Source organism: Dicentrarchus labrax, unplaced genomic scaffold (assembly GCF_905237075.1).
Source record: "Dicentrarchus labrax unplaced genomic scaffold, dlabrax2021, whole genome shotgun sequence".
Taxonomy (NCBI): domain Eukaryota; kingdom Metazoa; phylum Chordata; class Actinopteri; family Moronidae; genus Dicentrarchus; species Dicentrarchus labrax.
The window spans coordinates 13,036,948-13,056,402 of NW_026136722.1; the positions used below are offsets into that span (position 1 = coordinate 13,036,948).

At 41.2% G+C, this 19,455-nt stretch overlaps 1 protein-coding gene across 4 annotated transcripts; it reads right to left on the reverse strand.

Annotated features, from left to right (window-relative positions):
• Nucleotides 1-191: 191 nt before the first annotated feature.
• Nucleotides 192-18,326, reverse strand: ints1 (integrator complex subunit 1). Of its 4 annotated transcripts, none has more exons than XM_051388063.1 (48): nucleotides 18,186-18,326; nucleotides 17,749-17,877; nucleotides 17,363-17,653; nucleotides 17,061-17,257; nucleotides 16,262-16,399; nucleotides 15,997-16,156; nucleotides 15,791-15,896; nucleotides 15,423-15,609; nucleotides 15,089-15,234; nucleotides 14,858-14,999; nucleotides 14,512-14,688; nucleotides 14,309-14,417; nucleotides 14,092-14,212; nucleotides 13,912-13,989; nucleotides 13,668-13,825; nucleotides 13,265-13,361; nucleotides 13,085-13,176; nucleotides 12,711-12,771; nucleotides 12,430-12,627; nucleotides 11,895-12,024; nucleotides 11,368-11,547; nucleotides 11,010-11,159; nucleotides 10,749-10,928; nucleotides 10,541-10,645; nucleotides 10,262-10,429; nucleotides 9,675-9,786; nucleotides 9,429-9,587; nucleotides 9,189-9,335; nucleotides 8,991-9,089; nucleotides 8,659-8,783; nucleotides 8,283-8,537; nucleotides 8,021-8,180; nucleotides 7,797-7,928; nucleotides 6,976-7,144; nucleotides 6,322-6,445; nucleotides 6,102-6,217; nucleotides 5,859-5,946; nucleotides 5,473-5,723; nucleotides 3,957-4,086; nucleotides 3,286-3,419; nucleotides 3,009-3,201; nucleotides 2,759-2,883; nucleotides 2,532-2,641; nucleotides 2,251-2,364; nucleotides 2,092-2,162; nucleotides 1,906-1,997; nucleotides 1,577-1,686; nucleotides 192-1,358 (listed from the first exon to the last, which is right to left on the reverse strand). In XM_051388063.1, exons 2-48 carry the CDS (start codon nucleotides 17,801-17,803, stop codon nucleotides 1,243-1,245), a joined length of 6,558 nt encoding a protein of 2,185 aa, XP_051244023.1. In that variant the 5' UTR covers nucleotides 17,804-17,877; nucleotides 18,186-18,326; the 3' UTR covers nucleotides 192-1,242. The 4 variants fall into 4 exon arrangements, with proteins under 4 accessions (XP_051244023.1, XP_051244022.1, XP_051244021.1 ...); XM_051388062.1 differs by having other exon boundaries at nucleotides 6,322-6,448; XM_051388061.1 differs by having other exon boundaries at nucleotides 10,532-10,645.
• Between the last annotated feature and the right edge of the window lie 1,129 nt (nucleotides 18,327-19,455).

Genomic DNA, 19,455 nt, shown 5'->3' on the forward strand with positions numbered 1-19,455 from the left:
TAAAATATTATTCTGAAAGGTAATAATTGGTTTTTGTGAAATTTGTGTTTTTACAATTTCAACATTAAACTGCTTTCCAATTAAACAGTGGTAAATGTCTCCATTGAGTTCCTGAACTACAGTGGTTTCCTGATGAAATATGTTACACTATTCACTCTGTCCAGTAAAGCTGAATGAAACATAAAAAAAAGGATATTCCAAAAGTAATTTTATTCAGTTCTCATCAAGGTGGCTCACAGATGACGTTATGGTAACAGTAAAGCATAGTAGCTCCAAACAAAATGACCGGTTCTTTTCAGCTATTTAAAGAATTCACAATCAACACTGTATTCAGGCAATGACACATTAGTCTTAATAAAATTTGAGAGTCAAACAACAAAGTCTTGTTTGGTGATTCACTGTTGCTTGGGATAAACACGTTACTTTATTACCACCCTTGTGTAATACAGTGAGGCATTCCAATAGTGTTTGGTATTCAGTCAGATTTTGGACAAAGTTCAGAGGGAAACTATAGCAAAATTGCTACTTTATGGATTTTTTCAGATGTTGATTAAAAACTATGAAGCAAACGGTTAGCTTTGTTACTGTACAATAACTAGTGCACTGTTATCCAAACATGAATTGAGCTCTATTAGTAATTTAATGACTGCAGAGGTGCAAACAATCCCTCTAAAATGTCAGAAAATGCAATAAAAATTTCAAATTCAATTTAATTAAATATATTTTTAAACAATTATAATATATTTTTTATAATAATATTCATTTTTAAGTTATTGACTATGACTTTGTATATTCTGTGTTGTCTTTAACCAATTATATAATAATATCACCAAAAAATATTCCAATTTGTGTTATCTTTTTTTCATTACTGGTTAATGTATCATTACATCATCAGTTGAAAATAACTTACATCCTTTAAGAAGTAATAAACGCACTAATTGTGGCATTATTACACCAACAGTAATTTTACAGTTAATTATTACATTTTTAAGTAATTTAGAGGGAATTCTAATGCATTCTTTGAAGTCACTAAATTATCCAGAAGTTATTATATTACTGGTGGCTACCAGATCATTGCAGGATCCTTTAATCTGTACTACTGGAGAGCCACAGAGCTTGCTAATCTATCATGATGAAATTAGAGCAATGTGAATTAAAGGCAATAAAGAAAAAATCCAGCTCTGGAATGTAGAAAATGAATGACACTATTTCCAATCAGATGTGGAGTTGTATGCTTTGTTGTTACGTTGTTGCTTCCATGTGAAGGACCTTCATAGACTCCGCAATCATTGAACTGGTGTCAATTTGCCCATAGATACCCACTAAAAACGCCTTGTGGAGCAAGATGTCTGCATGTTCTGTGAGGAGAGAAAAAAAAAATTCACATTACAACATGCAGCTATGGATGTGTGACTGACAAGGACTTTGGTTGCATGCTTCATTAAATCACTTTTTTTTGCAAAAAAATAAAAAGATACTGCATGGTCATGAGACTGTAAGACAAGACAGAGGACCGACTGCTTCCTCCTTACCAGATCACTGTCAAAAAGGATGTGACTAAAGAGTATCCCCTTACCTTGACAGAGAAGCACATATTCTGGAAGATTCCTTAGAGCAGTCTGTACCACGTCAAAGTTCCCACTGCCCATACAGTACATGAATGTTGGCAGGAAGTCGGTTGCCAGGCTGCAGCAGAAAAAAACATGCATTTCATTGTGAAAAGAAATAAACAAAAGTATGCAGACAATTGGATTGAAGATTGATTGACAGATCAGTATCAATACATCATTTTTTTTTTTTTTTTAAACGTTGTCTTTTCTTCTTTTTTTAAAAATATCAACTCATTTTCTCTCAGTTCCAGCAATGTTTCTGTCGGTGGTTTGTCCCGGAGTGCTGTAAACCTACCAGGGATTATTCTGGATGCAGCGCAGGGCCAGACTGAAGGCCATGTTCCGACACAACTCCTCAGAGGAAACCATGAGTCTCTGCAGATCGTTCTACAAACAGTGACACAAGGTGGTGACTGACAAGTTAGACACTGACAGGTACTACACTTGACCTCTTGTTTTGTTTCTGTTGTTTATGACTCACAGTGAAGTACTGGATGATCTCTGGGCTCCTCCTTGATTTCTCATCCACCTCTGTCAACACCTCCAACACATCTATAGCAGACGGGCGAAGAAACTGCATATTACTCATTATGATACAGGATTTATACGTGTGAAATTGCTGCAGCAGTACGTATGTTACCCTCGACTGCCTCTCCTCTGGACATCTTTTTCAGGTACAAGGTCATGTCAGCTGCACTCAGTGAAACTGAGGCAGATATGTTGACAAGCGGCAGGGAACCGGTGGACATGTCGTCTGGTAAAGAGCAAAAACAATTGTTTAGCAAAACTGCAGTTTGCAAGAAAAGAGTGCGACAGTGGCTATTTGGACTAAATACATTAAAAGTCACCATGTATCTAGACATAAATTATTTCAAGGTGTTTATGTTTCAACTCCAACTTAGAAGATCCTCCTGTGTTTACCATCTCTCTCTTCTGGCGCAACCTCTGCAGAAGAACTTTTCACTGGTAAAGTAAGTCCAGCCAGCAGAGATTTCAGTTGAACCAGGTCTGGGTTTTCTGCACACAGAACCCTAATGGGAGAAATGGCAAAACAAAATCTTTGCTGTAAAAAAAGTAAAATACATGGTATAATATTTAACAGTGACCAACATATCATTCAAAAGTAGTTTTTGCCACAATATACTTACTGCAAGATGTTAGAGTGCTTCTGTAAATAAGGAATGGCAGCTACTGCATCATGGGTGATGTATTTCTGTGTGAACTGCAAAAATTTGTTGATGAAGACCAACGGAGAACGAGTCCTCTGGAAGTTCTACGAGAGGAAAGATGCACAAACAGGTATTGGAAAACTAATTTGTAGCTTATTAAACCAGTCGTTATGCCTGATCTCAATCCTAAACCCTATGGAGAAGATTTGACAGTGTGTGATCCGCCCACCTGAAGGACCTTCATAAAGGACAGAAGGCAGTCTTGAAGCGCCCTCTGGTGGCCACTGTGGAAAACAAGTGGCTGCAGCAGCTCCAGGATGGCGAGCACATTGCTGAAGAACGTCATGTGGTTTTGTTGCCGAAACTCCTGCATGTTTAGGTGAACGCGACCGTGTAAGAGACCTGCAATCATGGGCAGGTGTCTGGAAAAGAGAGAAAAAACTGTCAATAGATGGAAAATGTAGGGTTTGAAGACTAAATCCCGAAATACGTGCATTTTTTTTCACCTGAGCAAAAGGACAGGGTGCGACACAGCCAGCTTCCTACATGCAAGGTTGGCATCAGACACGCGGTTCTCAGCTGACTTTGAGTCTCCTATATCAGCAAGCAGTGTGACCAGGCGGTGCACCAGGACATCAAGCTGAAGAAAAATAAATAATATTATAATATAAATAAAACGCAAAAGCCATTTGTTTCTTGAGTTGTCAACTACAGACAAAATATTTTTTGTATTTTATGAATATAAGTTGGCCATGATATCAGATCCCAATTTTCAGCATTATGATCACTTCCTGTGGAGTGCAGCGGAGTGTGCAGTTTATGGGGCTTAGTGGAGGCTGTAGGTCATGACTTGTGACCCATTTTGTGGTAAGCAATGGAATATCACAGAGTATGTGTTACCGTTGCTTGTCCTGTTTTTACAGCAATTACAAAATCAGTTTTTACTTTGTAATATCTAACTTTATTTAGAAAGCTACTAAATGTAACCACATATTTTATTCAATCTTAAGGATCCCTAGTCTAAGACAAGTATAACTTCTCTATTATATTCACAAGAAGAATAAACATTTCATTATATCATGGTAGCAGAGCATAGAAATTCAAATGTCACAAGTCAAATGTTATGTAATGTATGGTAAGAAGTATGTGATCTATGAATCAGACAAGACATCTTTACCTTGCAGCTGCTGCCGTATGCAGCCCCACCACTGCTGAAGGTGCCTTCAGGCAGGGTAATGTGCTGGATGACCTCAGGGAAGTGCAGATAGATCTGCAGCAGTAAGTTCTGGCACCGCTTACTCATCGCACTGAAAGACAAAATAAACAAGATTGTATATATATGTTATTCACTTTAGGGAAAATAAATTTTATTATTGGCTTAAGAGGATCGTTCAGCTGGCCATGGTAAAGCTGGAAGCTTAGTAAAAAATAATCAAGACTGTAATCCCTGATGTTATTGAGTTGTGTAGCTTGAAGCTATTTAATTGACAGTGACTGGTTGACCAATTCTGTGCAGTCGTACAAAGTTTGCCAGAGCTTTTCAACTCAAGCTTTACTCCATAGTGGGACTAACATAAAGCAAACAATGTTCCCAGTTTCAAAGAAAAATCACCTTGGGTCGTGTCAAATTCACTTTATTCATCAGTTTCAATGGATTATCAACAGAACTAATATGAGATCACAGATTACAGAGCATGGTAAAGCATGTGTCTATTGTTTCTATCTACAAATCAGCAATAATTAATGTACATTAATACAATCTAGGCACATGAATAGCATAATGTAATTCTGAGGCATTTGCCTTCAAGTTACTGTGGTTGCATAAAATCCTCTAAAGCTCTTGCCCGGCTCAAATGATGTACTTTCTACTAACTGAAGCAAATCAGAGCGACCTTGACCAAGAGTAAAGAGTCCGCTCGTTGTTCAATGGTCGGTGTGTAATTGGAATAAACACCAGCTTATCTGAAAGCGAGGGTTCACAAGAAGAATGCTCAACATACAATCAAGTGTTTTTTCAACACAAGGCCAAAACCCTTTACTTTCAACGTGTTTTTATCCTGCCATATTTTCACTAGCAACCATTTTACCAGACAGCTTAGCTGTACTTAAAATACTGTAATTCGGAAGCTAATTTTGCTTGACCTTGGCCAAAGTTTCCTCATTAAAGTGGTTTAATAACCAGAGACATATTCATGAAAGGAGGGTTTGCCTCCACAAAGAGTTGCACCCTGATCTCTGACAGCTAAGTCAGAGCAGGAATTCACAACACAGGCAAGTTTAGAGCTTCAGCCTTAATCCTCTTGGCTTCATTATAATACAGTGAGCTTTTAAAGAGATCACAGTACAGACGACTTCTGCTGGTTTTAATTTCACACCAATAGACCTAATTATCGAGTTTTCCCTGGTCCACAGCATTGTGGCTGACAGAGGAAGTCTAAAAAGTTCATCTGCACGGAGAAGGAAAATCTAGTGTGATTTACCCTAAGTTTATCAGCACACCATAACAGGAAAAAAATGACTTTCCGTATTTGGGCTAATTAGAAAGAACAATACAATGTGTTGAAATGGATAGGATGAGCCCTTTAATGAACCTTGTACTAAAAACTGCGATGAGCATATGTGTCTTTGAATATGGAGGGATGGGATAGAGGTAAAAGAGTAGAAGTGTTGAAACAATTAAATAACCACCATACCTGTCCTCCCATTTCTTTGTGCAGTTGATGAGGTACTCTGAGACTTTTTTGATGTTTTCTAGATCTCCATTGCAGTAGGAGTGAAGGAGGGGCAGCCTGGACTGGATGAGGGAGCAGGATGCTTGGTCCAAGCTGCTTTTGTCATCGTGGGGTGAGTCACGACTGTGGAGCTCCGACTCTGACAAGATGAGGTCCACCAGGCTGATGAGCTCCTCTGAGCTGAGTCGTAACACAAACTTCTCTGTTTTCTTCTGCACAGACAAACAGAAAAATACACCAGTCATCAGCTTCAGCAGAATGATCTCCCTCTAACTTCGGCCTCATAAAAAACACAGAAAAAAGGGTGACTTTGACTGGCGACTTTGTATGTGGGCTTCTGATCTTACTTGAGGGATCTTTTGGTCACGTCCTTGCCAGATACGCGGGATGTGGCTGCACGCCCACAGGAAATCCAGGGCTGATGATGGGTCAAGTCTAAAAAATGTTACACAGGCAATTAAAATAATCTCTCACAGCAAGATGTATTATTCTCAATAAAATCTCATCAGAAGCAGACAAAACTATTACTGAGTAATTACAGTATGTTAATCTACTAAAGTTAAGCAAAACAGTGAGTTTATACGGCATACTTATAGTCTCTGCGCTTGCTAAGAAGAGCACTGATACACTGCAGGAGGGTGGACCAGTTTGACTGATGTGTAAGCAAGGCCAAAAGGTAAGGTCTGTAGGCAGGAGTTCCTCGGGCCTGAAATAAGAGAAATAAGCAGAAAGGATGTAGTAATGCAAAGACTTACCCCCACTGTGATAAGACAAGAGAAGTACATTACCTGCAGGCAATGCTTATCTTACCTTGTTGAGGGCAAACAGCAGTTTCTGTTGAAGGTCTGGACACACTGAAGTGACCTCAGGGTCAAGATGCTCCAGCCAATCAACCAGCAGTCCAGAGCTCAGTCCTGACTTTGTCACCTCAGAGCTGCTGGCAAAGGTGAAACTGAAAGGTTATTCTATGGAGATGTGACTGAACATATATTTAATCCCTATAGCCGTAATCAAGACCTCAGAAAATGCAATACATTCACAATACAACTGAGCTAAAGATCTTATGCTCAATGTTTATATGCTTCATGTGGCTCTTTTGGTGCATAAATACTTGCTATCACTCAATCTACTTGCACTCCTTGGACCAGACCGTGCATGTATTTATGAGCAACTTTTGAGTATGCACCTGCCTCACCGAGAGTGTGGCTTAAACCCAACATATAAACGATTCTGTAAAGTGTTCTGTGATTTGCACAGCAAGTGAATCTGTAAAGCCAATGTGAAGCTGCAAAACCAATTAAACCTTTCAGAACCAAATCCAATAGCAGTTTCCGAGTACAAGGCCACAGACAGCATGCGCCGCTTTGCTATTTTTGTCACAGGCAGCCGTGTTTGTCATTTAGTCCTGTCAAATATAAATGTTTCTTGCATGACTTGAGAGGGAAATAGAATTGCAGTACTCACTTGTTAGAATCCACTTCCTTTTTCACAGCTCGCTCCTCACTTTCCTGAAGCAGCAAGGAAATCACCGTGGCAACAGGGCCAGCCGTACCATTCTGTGTACCAACAGTCATCAACAGAGACAGTAGCTCTTCCAAATACGGCGACCTCACCTCCATCAGCCCTTGTAACACTGGAATATAATAAAAAACAGCATGCTTAGTGATAGGTTTTGCGGCTGCTATACACCCTTATGTAACAAAACAAAAAATTAAATGTTGCACCAGCTTTTGTGTTTTAGTGGCAGCCACCTATGGGTGTAACAATACATTGTATTACATGAATTACAGAGATTCAGTTCACATGGTCTATCAAACAATTCACTACAGGTTTCTTTCTCACTTCAAGCTAATGTATTTGTCACCAACTCAGCTTGTTTTCTTTTTATTGGAAAGTACTTGTTATCCTGCGTTACATGTGTATGCGCTGCTGTGAGAAGTCCATTGCTTACGTTTAAAGTGTGTATACTTAAATTTAAATGATTTGAAACTGGAACTTGTTAGTTTTACTTTACTGAAAACATACCAAACCATGTACACTGTAACAATATGGATATATGTAAGTTAAGAGACAACTGTCAGTCACAGATAAAAGAAAATGCAAAACAGTTTGCATTTATAGTTAATAACTGAAAAACCTGATAAAATAATAAATCAGGTCTCAAGACATTGATAAATTAACTGTCAATCAACCCTATATTTGAGTAATATTTGAAAAACTAAATCTGGTGCTCAGTTCAAACAAAATCACACACATCCACATCCATACCATGACTCCATTAATACCTTTTCCAATGAGCTCTGCTTCAGCATTACACCTGTCTCCAGCTTTCAGCATTGCAATGACAGCTCTCAGTGGCACTTCAGTATCTGTGTGATATGCCAAAGCCTCAGCCAGGTGCAGGAAACCTGTACGCACTGCAGAGCAGAGAGACTTGTGACTTACTGTTTGTATAAAAAAAATTAGTCAACACTTGAAAAGATAAAGGATTTATAGCTGAGGTGCTCACCATCATTGTGCCTGTGTTTGTGAGAGTTCTGACCGGCAAAAGATTTGAGTAGAGTCTTTAGTGGTCCTCCCTCCACAGTTGGGTTGTCTAACCAGATTAACATCTCAACAACGACCTTAAGGAATAGTGAGGAGAAAGCAATGTCCTGGGACACAAGACGCTGGAAGAAACAGACATCAAGCGGGAGAAAAAAGAAAAATATTTTACTCAAATGTTTAATCAGTTAACATGGAATTATGCACAGATTGTCACCAAGCCTTACCTGGTAAAGGTGAAGTTGGCGCATGAGAGGACAGGAGAGGGCATGGCTGCGGTGCATTGACATGACAATAGGCCCAGCGTGAGCAGAGGTGAGGAGGGCTCCAATGGCCTGTAGGAGCCGAAACGCCAACCCACCCTGCTGAATCTGGCCCTGCTTAGCCCGCATCAGCTCTTTAGCCAGGGCCTGCTGCAAAGCCAGAGATATTTGGCTGGGAGGGGGGCCATGCCAGCGAGGGTCAACCTTTAAGGGGAATATCTGTGGAAGCAAAAGAAACAGAAACAGGTCAGAAATATGTTTTCACCCCATGTTAACCAAAAATAAATAAATGGAATAACAATAACACAAAGAAATGAGAAAAAAAGCTAATAAATCCCACCTGCAGCAACATGCCAGTGAGATCATCATCAGGCCCGACAGCAGGAAGCTGACTGGCTGCTCTCATCTTCACAGAGCTGTGGGGTGTTTCCACAGTAACTTTGGCCTTACTTGTTTCAGCAGAATCTTTCAGAAGGGGTGTAGACAAGACATGGACTAATTTAGATCATCTGGTAGAATTTTAACTATGTTATCTAAAATTATTTAGAAAATGAAATTAAAAGTTTCATTAATATTATTGTGAGTAATCAAAAGTTTAAATAGATATGAAGTGCCACATAATAAAAGCTGAAATTGCACACAAACAACCATTTGGAGGCTAAAGTCACCAACCTCTGTCTGGAGGAAGGGAGGAGCTCAATAATGCATGGAAAGTGTGCCCCCCAGTGGCACCTCGCTCATGCTGCACTTCAACCAGGTGGGCCATGTAGTCTATTACAGGATAAATACAAATTTATATAGATCCTAAATATTTTAAGACAAATCTCAAAATCTTAAACCATTTCAAAAGGATGGATAAATGTATCTTACGCTTGTCCATGATGTTCTCTTCCAATGACTGTGAATCATGGGAGACGGCCTGGTCCAAGTACTGCAGCAGTTTACTCATGCTGGATACTGGAATGCCGAAGGACTGCACAAACAACAGCAGCTGCTGAGGCTCCAGGTCTTGCAAAGCTGAGGGAAACACATGTATTGTTCCGTTAAAAGGTAAACATTTATTTACATTGTAAGAAAACAAACATGTTTCTGAACTATAACAAGTTGTACCTGCATCAACCAATCGAGCGACCTCTGATCGGATCATCCTCAGTTTCAACCAATCAGGCAGGAGAAGGGCCTCCTCTGAGGTGTCAACCAGGAAGGCAGTGGGTAGGGGTTTCTTGTCAGGAAACCAAATGTCCAAAAGAGCGTAGAAATCACTCTCTCCTGTAAGAATGCACAATAGTAAACATGTTCTTACAGCCCCTTTAACATTGCAAACATTTACACAGACTGTAAAGTGAACAGGACTACCTTTGGGTGGCCCCAGGGTCAGCAGGATAACCATGGCATGGACTACAAGAATGTGCATTGTAGCAGTCTCTCCCGTGGTCCAACGCAGAAACACCTGGTCCTGAGATTCTGACTAAAAAAACAAAGTTTGTCAAACAAATCTTATCATGCAATTCCCCCCCCCTTTTTTAAAGGTCCATTATTCTTCTCCCGACTGGCTTTAGTACACGTTTGACTGTTATTTGGTTTGTTGATCTGATCGAAGTTTGTACATGATAGATAGAGATAGACAGATGGCTCATCAAATTATCTGGCTGGTATTTTTTGAATGTGTCTGCCCCTTTTCAAACAGTGTCTAACGACGACTTCAGAGACGGTTCTGTGTAACTATAAAATCTGGTGCAGTCAGGTTGGAAATCAGTTGCAGACTCAAAGCATATTTGATCACTGAAAAATTGTCAGGTCACTGCATGAAGATTATAAAAGGTGTGGAACTCGCTGCTTATTTTTTAAATGCTTCACTTACTTTGACCCACTGAGGATCAATAAAAAGTTAACCATAATGTAAATAAAAATGTAGTTCAGTTAGTAACGCTAACTAGGGCTACCCAGCTATAAAGATCCTCTCCCTCTTTGGTCTTCCTCATCCTCCGGATGTATGCAGAGAAGATGGTGAGGAAAGCACTGAGCACAGCATCAGACTCAGGCCTGCAGGAATGTTTGGAGAACAGGCTGTTCATGATGGTGGAACGCTCGACGATTAGCCGGGCAACATCCTATATAGGTGATTGGGGATAAGATTTATGTCAGCACTGCTCCATGAAAACAAAACTGGTTAAATAAAAGTGTGTAATGTAAATGTAATTTAAGCAACTCGCCGTGATTACCAGAGCCAGGTCATTATGAGAAGCCTGCTCCTCCACTGGTGCATGCTGGGATAGGTAGATGAGATAGGCACTTATCGTCTGTGGATCTGTCTCCATGTGAATAGCCTTCAAGGGAGCAGACAGACAAGACGGACCGTTCAGACTTCTACTCACTGCTCTTCCTAAAAGGTTTAATTATTGACAGTTCACTGTTGAGTCAGACACTCACCTGCTGCAGAGCAGTAGACGTCATGCCTCTGACGCTGTCAAACAACGGGAGCTTTGGGAGGTCTTGTAACAGCCACTGGTACCCTGGCAGGAGCTCAGCATCTGCAGAGTCTTCTTCCATTGGCTGGTCGCGCTCCTCTCCATCTTTCAAGCCTCCTTCACTCAGCACCAATGACAAACCCTACACACAAATACACAATGTAAATGGAATCATTTTATAACAGTAACACAGTGCTACCAGAGATGATGTTTTTGGGCGTACCTTCATGGCTAGGACTCTCGATGCCACCTGAGAGGAGCTGAGACGACGCAGAAAGTAGTCCAGCACTTCGCATGTTGTCTGTTCGTCAGCCTTAGGACCTAATAAAAGATCCTGGAGCCGTCCAAGTAGCTGCCTTTGCTTTTGTTGTCTCTAACAGCAAGAGAGATAATAATTCTGGGTTAGTTAAGAGTAAGTAATACCAAACTAAAAGTATAAATAAGCACAAGTATTAATGTATAATGTACATTTGAGACCAAAGACAAAAAAAGATCTGTCATTAAGAAAAATTCCATCCATTCCAACTATTTCAGTAATTGCTTTGTGCCAACAGTAAGGTATGGTGTTGTAATCAACATACTTGTCTCTTCTTGACCTTCTGCTCTTTGCTCTCTCCCTCTTCATCATCCTCTATTGGCAGACTGTCATCCGCAGCATCATGCAGAAGGAATTCACACAGGCACTGCACTGGCAGTACATCCAAGGACCCCTCACTGGATTGGACCAAATCAGCCAACCACGGCATGGACTGAGAGGAAGCCTGTGAAGGATTTGAAATGCACTACAGTTACAGGACACACACCAAAGACAAAAGCCTAACAACAGTGTGTTATTTCTTCCTCTTTAAGTCAGGCTCCATTTATGCTCTTGACCAATGTTTTTTTTCTAATCCAAAGCAGGTTCAGCACAGTACAGAGATAACAGCTTACACAAATTATGCACTTTTGGAGACACGATCCAACAATATTCTGAAGGTAAAACATCACCTCCAAAGTCTGACAAAGTCTCTGAGCAGTGAGAGACATTTTGCACTACGAGCAGTGGCAAGATGTTATACTGTGTTTGGTGCAGTTGTGTAGTGTGTAGTAGTGTGTACATGACCATTACCTGTCTCTGGATGATGTTGAGGAGGAAGTCTGGGTTGCGGCTGCGGCAGAGGAGATGTCCCAGACGCAGAGACTGGTTGAGGGTTTTTACCTGCTCCTGGACCTGAGGAGGAGGTCGACGAGGAGGACCCCTGAACACAAACAAGAAAATATCATTCACGTATCAAGTTTCAAAAAAAGGTTCTAATAGATTAATACAGCATTAAATTATGGACTGATTTTCAAGTGGTAAATAGCTAGAATGAAAGAAGTTTGGTGTGCTTGCTTGATTCTTGCAATTGTTGGGTTGTATCCATATCGCTGATAGCACTTATTGTAAATTGCTTTCAAAAGTGTCAGCTAAATAAAAGTAATGTAATGAACAATCTACTGTATTAAAAGTACGGCAGTGTAAGTTTAATGTTGTTCCAATCTAAAGAAAGTGGAGGATCCAAGTTTGAGTAACTTTTTCACCTTCTAACTGAGGCATTTACTACAAAACAATTTGTCAATCAATTATTTTCAGGTACATTAAGTAATTCCTCTTGGTCTCTTACTGTGGGTCAAGACTGGTAAGCTGAGACAACAGCAAGCTGTTGCTCTCTGTGATGGTCTGTTTGGTGGAGGCTGCTGCCAAGTGGCTCTCAAAGGCCAGGATCTCTTGCTTCTCCCTCTGAGAAATCTGCAGCTCCCTGTTGATCATCTCCGTCTTTGTGTCCTCATCCGCAACGGTGCATGGAGGGTAAGTATAGTTACTATGGAAGCATAGAGAGACAAGTTAGTTACTGAGAATTTTTATCTTAGAACTATTTTATTCTAAATGATAACCTTCACCTACTTTGTCATAACCATCTCCATGAGCATTTTCAGTGTAGGATAGCCATCCCAGGCAGCTAAACCTAAAGGAACAAAATGTCAGACAATATATTGATAAAAAATATTTAATAGCTTAGAATAAATAAATGGTAAATGGACTGTACTTGTATTGCGCCTTTCAAGTCTCCCAACCACTCAAAGCACTTTTACACTACATGCCAAATTCACACAGAAACTAATTCATTCATTCACATTCACACACAGATGCAATTTGGCAAATGACATGCAGCGGGAGGAGCCAGGGATCGAACCACCAACCCAATGATTAGTGGACAACCCGCTCTACGTCCTGAGCCACATATACATGTATGTAACATAGAAAAGTGAGTGCTGTACCTATTTTCTGGGGATTAAACGCAGCCACCACAAGCAGCAGCAGCCATGCCTTCCAATACAGTGTGGATATTGCCAAATTTGGTGGTTGGTACCTGAAACATCAAGACTCATTTGTTATTTAAGCCTGTAAACTGAATGACCTGAAAGTGTTTAAAAAGCCAGTAAAGACAGCTGAAGTACCCTGCGGGCAGCTGAATATTCTCTGGGTGGTGGTATGTACACAGATTCAGCACTGCATCAATAAGTTGGATCCTCTCCACTTTCAGTACCTCCAGATCTGTTTAAAGAGAAACAGTCGGTCAGCTCCACAGATTCAAATGGATATGTCAAGAAACATGTCAACAAATATTTACACAACTGCAATTAAAACCATATTTTTTGTTCATATTTTCCTATCACGCGTTTGGCTGATCTATGAGGATAAGATGTGAATAAGCAGTTGCCCTTTGAGAGACTTAAGTTGGCTGCTCATTAAACTGAGGCCCATGTGTTTACCAAATGTCCAAATAGTCTGCCAGAGAGTATTATACACAGCTTTAACTGTGATCATAAACAGTTCCAGCCTAAGTGGATCGTCACACACCATCAGACTGAACTCCAGCAGCCCTCTTAACCAGATGATCTGCGAGCTCCATGGCATCGGCTGGGCCCAGGGGCAGATCACGTGAGAGCCCGATGACCAGAATGCGCATCAGTGTGTCCTCCAACAGAGGCACCTCAGAGCAGAGGCGAAGGAAGAAACTGAGGAATAAAAAAAAATCTGCTTAGTAAGGTTGACACAGTCAAAAGAAAACATGATTCATTTAAGAATGGAGGAAAAAACTCACTTCCTGTCACTCTCTGGAGGCCAGTTGTCCCACTTGTAATATGTCTCTGGTTGCTCTGTGAAAAGCACTTTGTGAAGGCTGCAGACATAAAAACAGATCATTCATATTTAAATTATCTGAAAACAGGATTAGCTTGTGCAGTCGGAACAATAAACACAACAGACACGTGCAGTTACGGACCAGTGGACGTAGTCTTTGGCGCCAGTTTTGCTGATGGTAGGAACCACGGTGTGAAGCCACCACACAGCGTCTCTCTGGATGGCAGCTATCTGATTCTGGAATGACCTCAGGACTTCAAGATCTGAAACAAACCAGACACATGTTTAAGGAAAAGCTAATCGTGCATATTGTGCATATATTATGGGTAATAAATACACCATTAGAACAAAGCACGCACTCTTCTTTTCCCCTTTGTCCCAAGCAATGCCAGCTTCTTTGACCTGAGCAGTGATTCCCAACATCATGGAGACTGTCAGTAAATCAGTCACCTGGATAACAAAGCGCTCCTGTGGGACAGATGAGGAGAGAACAGTTTAAAGTCAAGTGTAAACACACGAAGATGAAAGCTGAAATGACTGAGGGATTTTCAGATATACTTACTTTGAACTCCATGTCAACATAGCTGGCCTCCTTTCTCTCCTGCATTAAACCGAAGCAGAAGGACTGGAAGTTAATCTCATGCTTGGTCTGTTTGATGATTTCTCTTAGCAAAGCTCGGGAGGCGCGGAGGTAATCGTCCTTATTGGTTAGCAGGTCCTGAAACACCATCGCCAAGAACTGCAGACACAATGGAAGACAGGGAGAGGGTTGATATTGACAAAACAGAAGACTGCAAACAGATTTAATGAGCTAAGAAATTAAACTAAAGATACAAGATATTAATGACATTATAGTAACATTATTTCCAATCCACTATCCTGACAATTCAAAAAATCTCTAGTGTCACCTTTGGAGCCTGCTCTGGGCTATGCTGAAGCACTGTGTGGAGGACTTGCATGTTGTTGGGATTTCTGGCATTGGACAGCTCATTGAAGATCACCAGCTTCACCATAGTAGCCAGGTTGTCTCTGTGCGCATTGAGCAGCTCCCTGGAAAATGAGCGACAAAGCAACAGTTAAGTGTAATTCCCTGCGTGTATCGACAAGTTAGAAGTAAAACAAACAGAGACTCCACAGACCTGACACACAGCATGTAGTGGTTGAGGAGGACTTTGGGTTTGAGTCGGATCTTGATCAGGTTGGAGATCACCTCCATGTCATCTGCTCCGTGGGAGTTGCAGTTCATGCATAAGGACATGAGCAGGTCTTGAGCCGGTCGAGTCAGCTGTGCACGAACAAAAACAATGTTAATACGCATTAATTACAGGAGTTAACTTTCAAATGCACACCATCAACACAAATGATACATTATTGGCATGACTGCCATTCACGCACCAATCGCAAATAACAGATCAAATGGTGAGTGAGATATTAGGAAATGGAACATTGCCAGTGGTTTATTCCAGGACTCACCTTTGGGTTCTGTAGCCACATCTCCAGCCTCTGCACAGCCATGAGCCGCGCCTCTTTGTAGCCACACGTGGCTGTGAGCAGACGCAGCAGGTTGCGTGACACGTTGTCCATCGGCTGCCTGCGGTTCAACTGATCCCTGAGGACATCAAGCACGTAGTCCTCCACGCTCTCTGCCAGTTCCTCATACCTACAGGACGCCACAGGGTGAGACAAAAGACAAAATGGTCCAGGAATTCGGTTTAATTGGGATAAATTAATTTCCAAAATTGTAAATCTGAACTGTATCTAACATAAATAAAAATTTCGGCTGGTTTCTGTCGGACTGTGCACTGTAGCATCCCTCACATCTATCTGGGTAGTTTTCATACCTCGGCATCACCTGCCCTTCGTCCTCCGGGCTGAGTTTCTCCTCTGCTATCAGCAGTTCAGTCTGGCTGTCGTCCTCATCGGGGGTTGAGGGATGAGGGCTGCTACCTAAAACATGAAGAAACCCAAACGCCGCACAGTCAGCACTAATTTCCTGCATCAGCAATACTGACACTCAAACCTGTGTGTTTTTTCAATGTAACCGAACCTGCACTGAGATCTCCACCAGAGCGGCCAGTGTCCGCCTGCAGAAGCATACTCTTAGGAGGCATCTTTGTCCCAAAAGCAGTCTGGATGTTGTCAACAAAATTCTTGCAGTGAGAACTGTCCACCCAGATTCTTTCCCCCAGGGAGTCCTCAATGTACACCTGAAAATACAGTTTAGATAGTTAAATTGCAAGAGTTCCTACGTGGCTGTAATAAAACATTGTTAAAATGTATAAACCTGTTTTCAGTGTTTAGGAGATTCTTACTTTAACAAAGATCTCGGGCCAGTTCTCGTCCTCCTCGTAGGCCGCCATCAGCAGATTGCAAGCAAGAACAGACACCAGGCTGTTCCCCTTTGCTTTAAAGTTGATCGAAGCGTCCCGACGCAGGAGGCTGCACAGGGCCTGTAATAAAAATCCAGTCAAATTCCATCTGTGAGGTTCACTTTAGCCGGGGGAAGATTTATCTGCGAGGCTAAAAATGTCTGTATTCAAAATCAAACGTGTTTTTTTTTGTGTCATATTTGCTGAAACTTTCACTATATCCTGACAGTAACCAGAGAGATAGTATGCGAAAAAATCAAGTTCCTCCAAGTGCTCCTAATGGCATCTGCAACAATCTGCCGGGCCTGAACGAAAGCAACCAATCAGAGCCAAGGAAGATAGTTGATTGTTGAGTGTCAAATACCGGCACTGGGAATGAGACTCAACTATCTTTAAGCCACCAACCCAGAGTGTTTCTTGGATCTGATTGATTGTTATCAATCACGCCCAGTGGATTCTTGTAAATGTCATTAGGAGCACCAGGAGGAGCCAGAGGAACCTGATCCATTCTCAGATTATCTGTCTCGTGTACTACTGTCAGCAGAGAGTGAAATGTTCAGCAAATATTTTTTTATAAAAGTCACCTACTACAGCTTTAACAGTTTAATTATCTACTAAAACAACTCATTACTTTATTATTTTGCAATTAAAAAAACTAGTTGAGGCTCAGGAAACAAAATATTGCAACATTATAATTGGTCCTTTCCTCTAAACTTCTGTATTACTGCATTAGAAATGTTACCTCAATAATTCCTTCAGTGGCGAAAACGTTGGGCTTTATTTTGGCGAGGAACATGAGACTGAGGTACAGCGTTATGTCAGGCTTGGCTCGGTTCAACTTGAGTTGTTTCACAGCTCCACACAGCAGTCCCTCAATGCGATCATCATTTCCTTCAGACTCTGCAGCCTCAATCTCATCTAGCAGCACTGCCGGTGACACTGCAATAAAACAGAGGAGTTTCAACTGTACAGCGTAAAACATACAACATTTTGTAGCCCTTTCTATGTCAGCTTCTTCAAATACAAAAAAAGCCACTGATTTACCTTCAATAGGTATCACTGATGGCTCCTTTATTGAGGGTGATATTGCCCTCTTGTCCACAGCTGCGACATCTGCGAGGCGTCCCAGAGCACTGACTGGAGGAGTGGTGGATAGTTTGGGTCGCTTGGCCAGGCTGGACAGACCCGATGAGGAGGGCAGGGCGGAGGAGGTCTCTCTCTTACGGTCAGCAGGTAAACCTGTGGATGCTGGCTTCAGGAGGACAGCGGGGGCTTTGGGCTCTCCACCCTGGCTCTTTGATCCGAGAGCAATGAAATCTCCCGGTGGAGGGTGACCTGGGGAGAGCAGACCTCACAGTAAGTCGTGGCTTTATTTTGCTTTTCTACTGCAGAGAACAAATACCAAGAGGTCACTGAAGTTGGCATCATACCTGATGGCTTTGCAGCACTGGGGCGTCTGAGGGCTGTGGGCTTTGGACGATTCATCTTGACCACCAGGCACAAGTCAAATCCAAATTCACAGCAGGCTAAGCGGGTGACATTGCCTAACTAAGAGTGGTCTGTTTATGAGACAAAACATGGAGAAACAGAAAATTAGCACACGTAAAACACACACACACAGTTCGCTAAAAGGTTAGACTAACCTACAGAACCTAAATCACAATAACTAACCACTGGGAAACAAACGAAAACAATAACTTCACAGACCAACAGAAGCAAACAATCTGTCTTCTTGGACAAGCTATGCTAGGCTAACGTTAAGCTACATATGTGGCTGCTAGCAACTTTAGCCAGCGTAGCACAAACAGTGACCCAACGGCGCTAATTTGCCTATAAATTAACAAACTTAAATTAAAAAATAACTCACATATGTACTCGGTATCGTGGTTAACCAGAACGATGCACATTGAACAACAAAAAACAACGTTTGTCGACTCAAAGCTATCAGACTGTCTGAGCCACTGACGGCTTCTTCTTCTCTCCATTAGGGTAGTTCGGTAACACATAAGAGTGTATACCGCCACCTGGAGCCCGGAGGTGTCCGGTGGCGCTGCTGTTACACTGTTAGCACTCTGTTTGACACAGCTCAACCCTCTTCAGTGCAGAAGATCGCATCAAAACGTCAAAATCACTCCTTCTACTTTTACTTTACGCCGCTATTCCGGTACAACCGTATGTATTAAAGCGTTTTACCGTGAAATTGTTCACCGGAAGTATCGCTTTAGCGTTGTGTCTAACTTGCGTACAGTTGTAGTTCCTCGCTGTGGCCACCAGGGGGCAGGGTGACTCATAGCAACAGTACATTGAAAGTACCGGTAGGTAAAAAGCTACAGTTGCATCAAGGAAGACCATTATTAGCTATTTAAGGTGGTGTAACTATTTTTACTAGAAGTATTCCTAAACTATGCTAACTTAAATGATACACATGGAGTGTAATTGTGTACTGTGACCAGTGGCGGGCAGTGTAAGTCGGGTCTTTCTCCATCGTGCAAGGCATTGTGTGCCCTCTGGTGGTCACAGTCGGTAACTACAATCGTAATATCAAGTTAGACACGATGGCATGGTAACACTTCCGGTCAATACTTTCAAAGTAAAATGAAAAAAAAAACCTCAACAGTTGCAATTACGCCGTGTGACCATTGGAGGGCACTGAAGGATAATTATATGTATTTTCTTTTACACCTCTGTTCATATAACACGTCCAAACATAACTGATCATACCAGGGATATAACTAGAGATTATTAAACGTATTAATATATAATTAACAAATAATTACATATTGAACGTATTAATATGTAATTAACAAATAATTACTTCATAGAATACGACCTTTCACTGAAAAATAAACGATGGATGACAACAGTTCTTTCATTAGGTCTTGCATTTAATTCAATTAATCACTTGAAGCACAATTATTTTGTTGTGGTTCAGTCGGGTCAGTGTCATCAGATATTTTGCCATCTCATAATGCACAAATGATCTATTTTTACAATTACGTTTTGGACAAAGTCCCACTGCAAGAAAATTGCAAGTTACCTTTAAATACAATTCTGTCTTTGGACCTTTATGTTGAAATAAGGGATAGGCTCATTAAATATTCTGATAATCACTTTAAGAAAAAGATGACTCATTATTT

What these genes read in the sequence shown, in the direction of transcription:
- ints1 (XM_051388060.1), bottom strand. Translation starts at nt 17,803, where the DNA reads ATGAATCGTCCAAAGCCCACAGCCCTCAGACGCCCCAGTGCTGCAAAG. An exon ending in CCTCCAGAGAGTGACAGGAA is followed by an intron (nt 13,826 to 13,911) that starts GTGAGTTTTTTC and finishes TTTATTCCTCAG; the next exon opens with TTTCTTCCTTCGCCTCTGCT. An exon ending in CTTACCAGTCTTGACCCACA is followed by an intron (nt 12,025 to 12,429) that starts GTAAGAGACCAA and finishes GTTTGTGTTCAG; the next exon opens with GGGTCCTCCTCGTCGACCTC.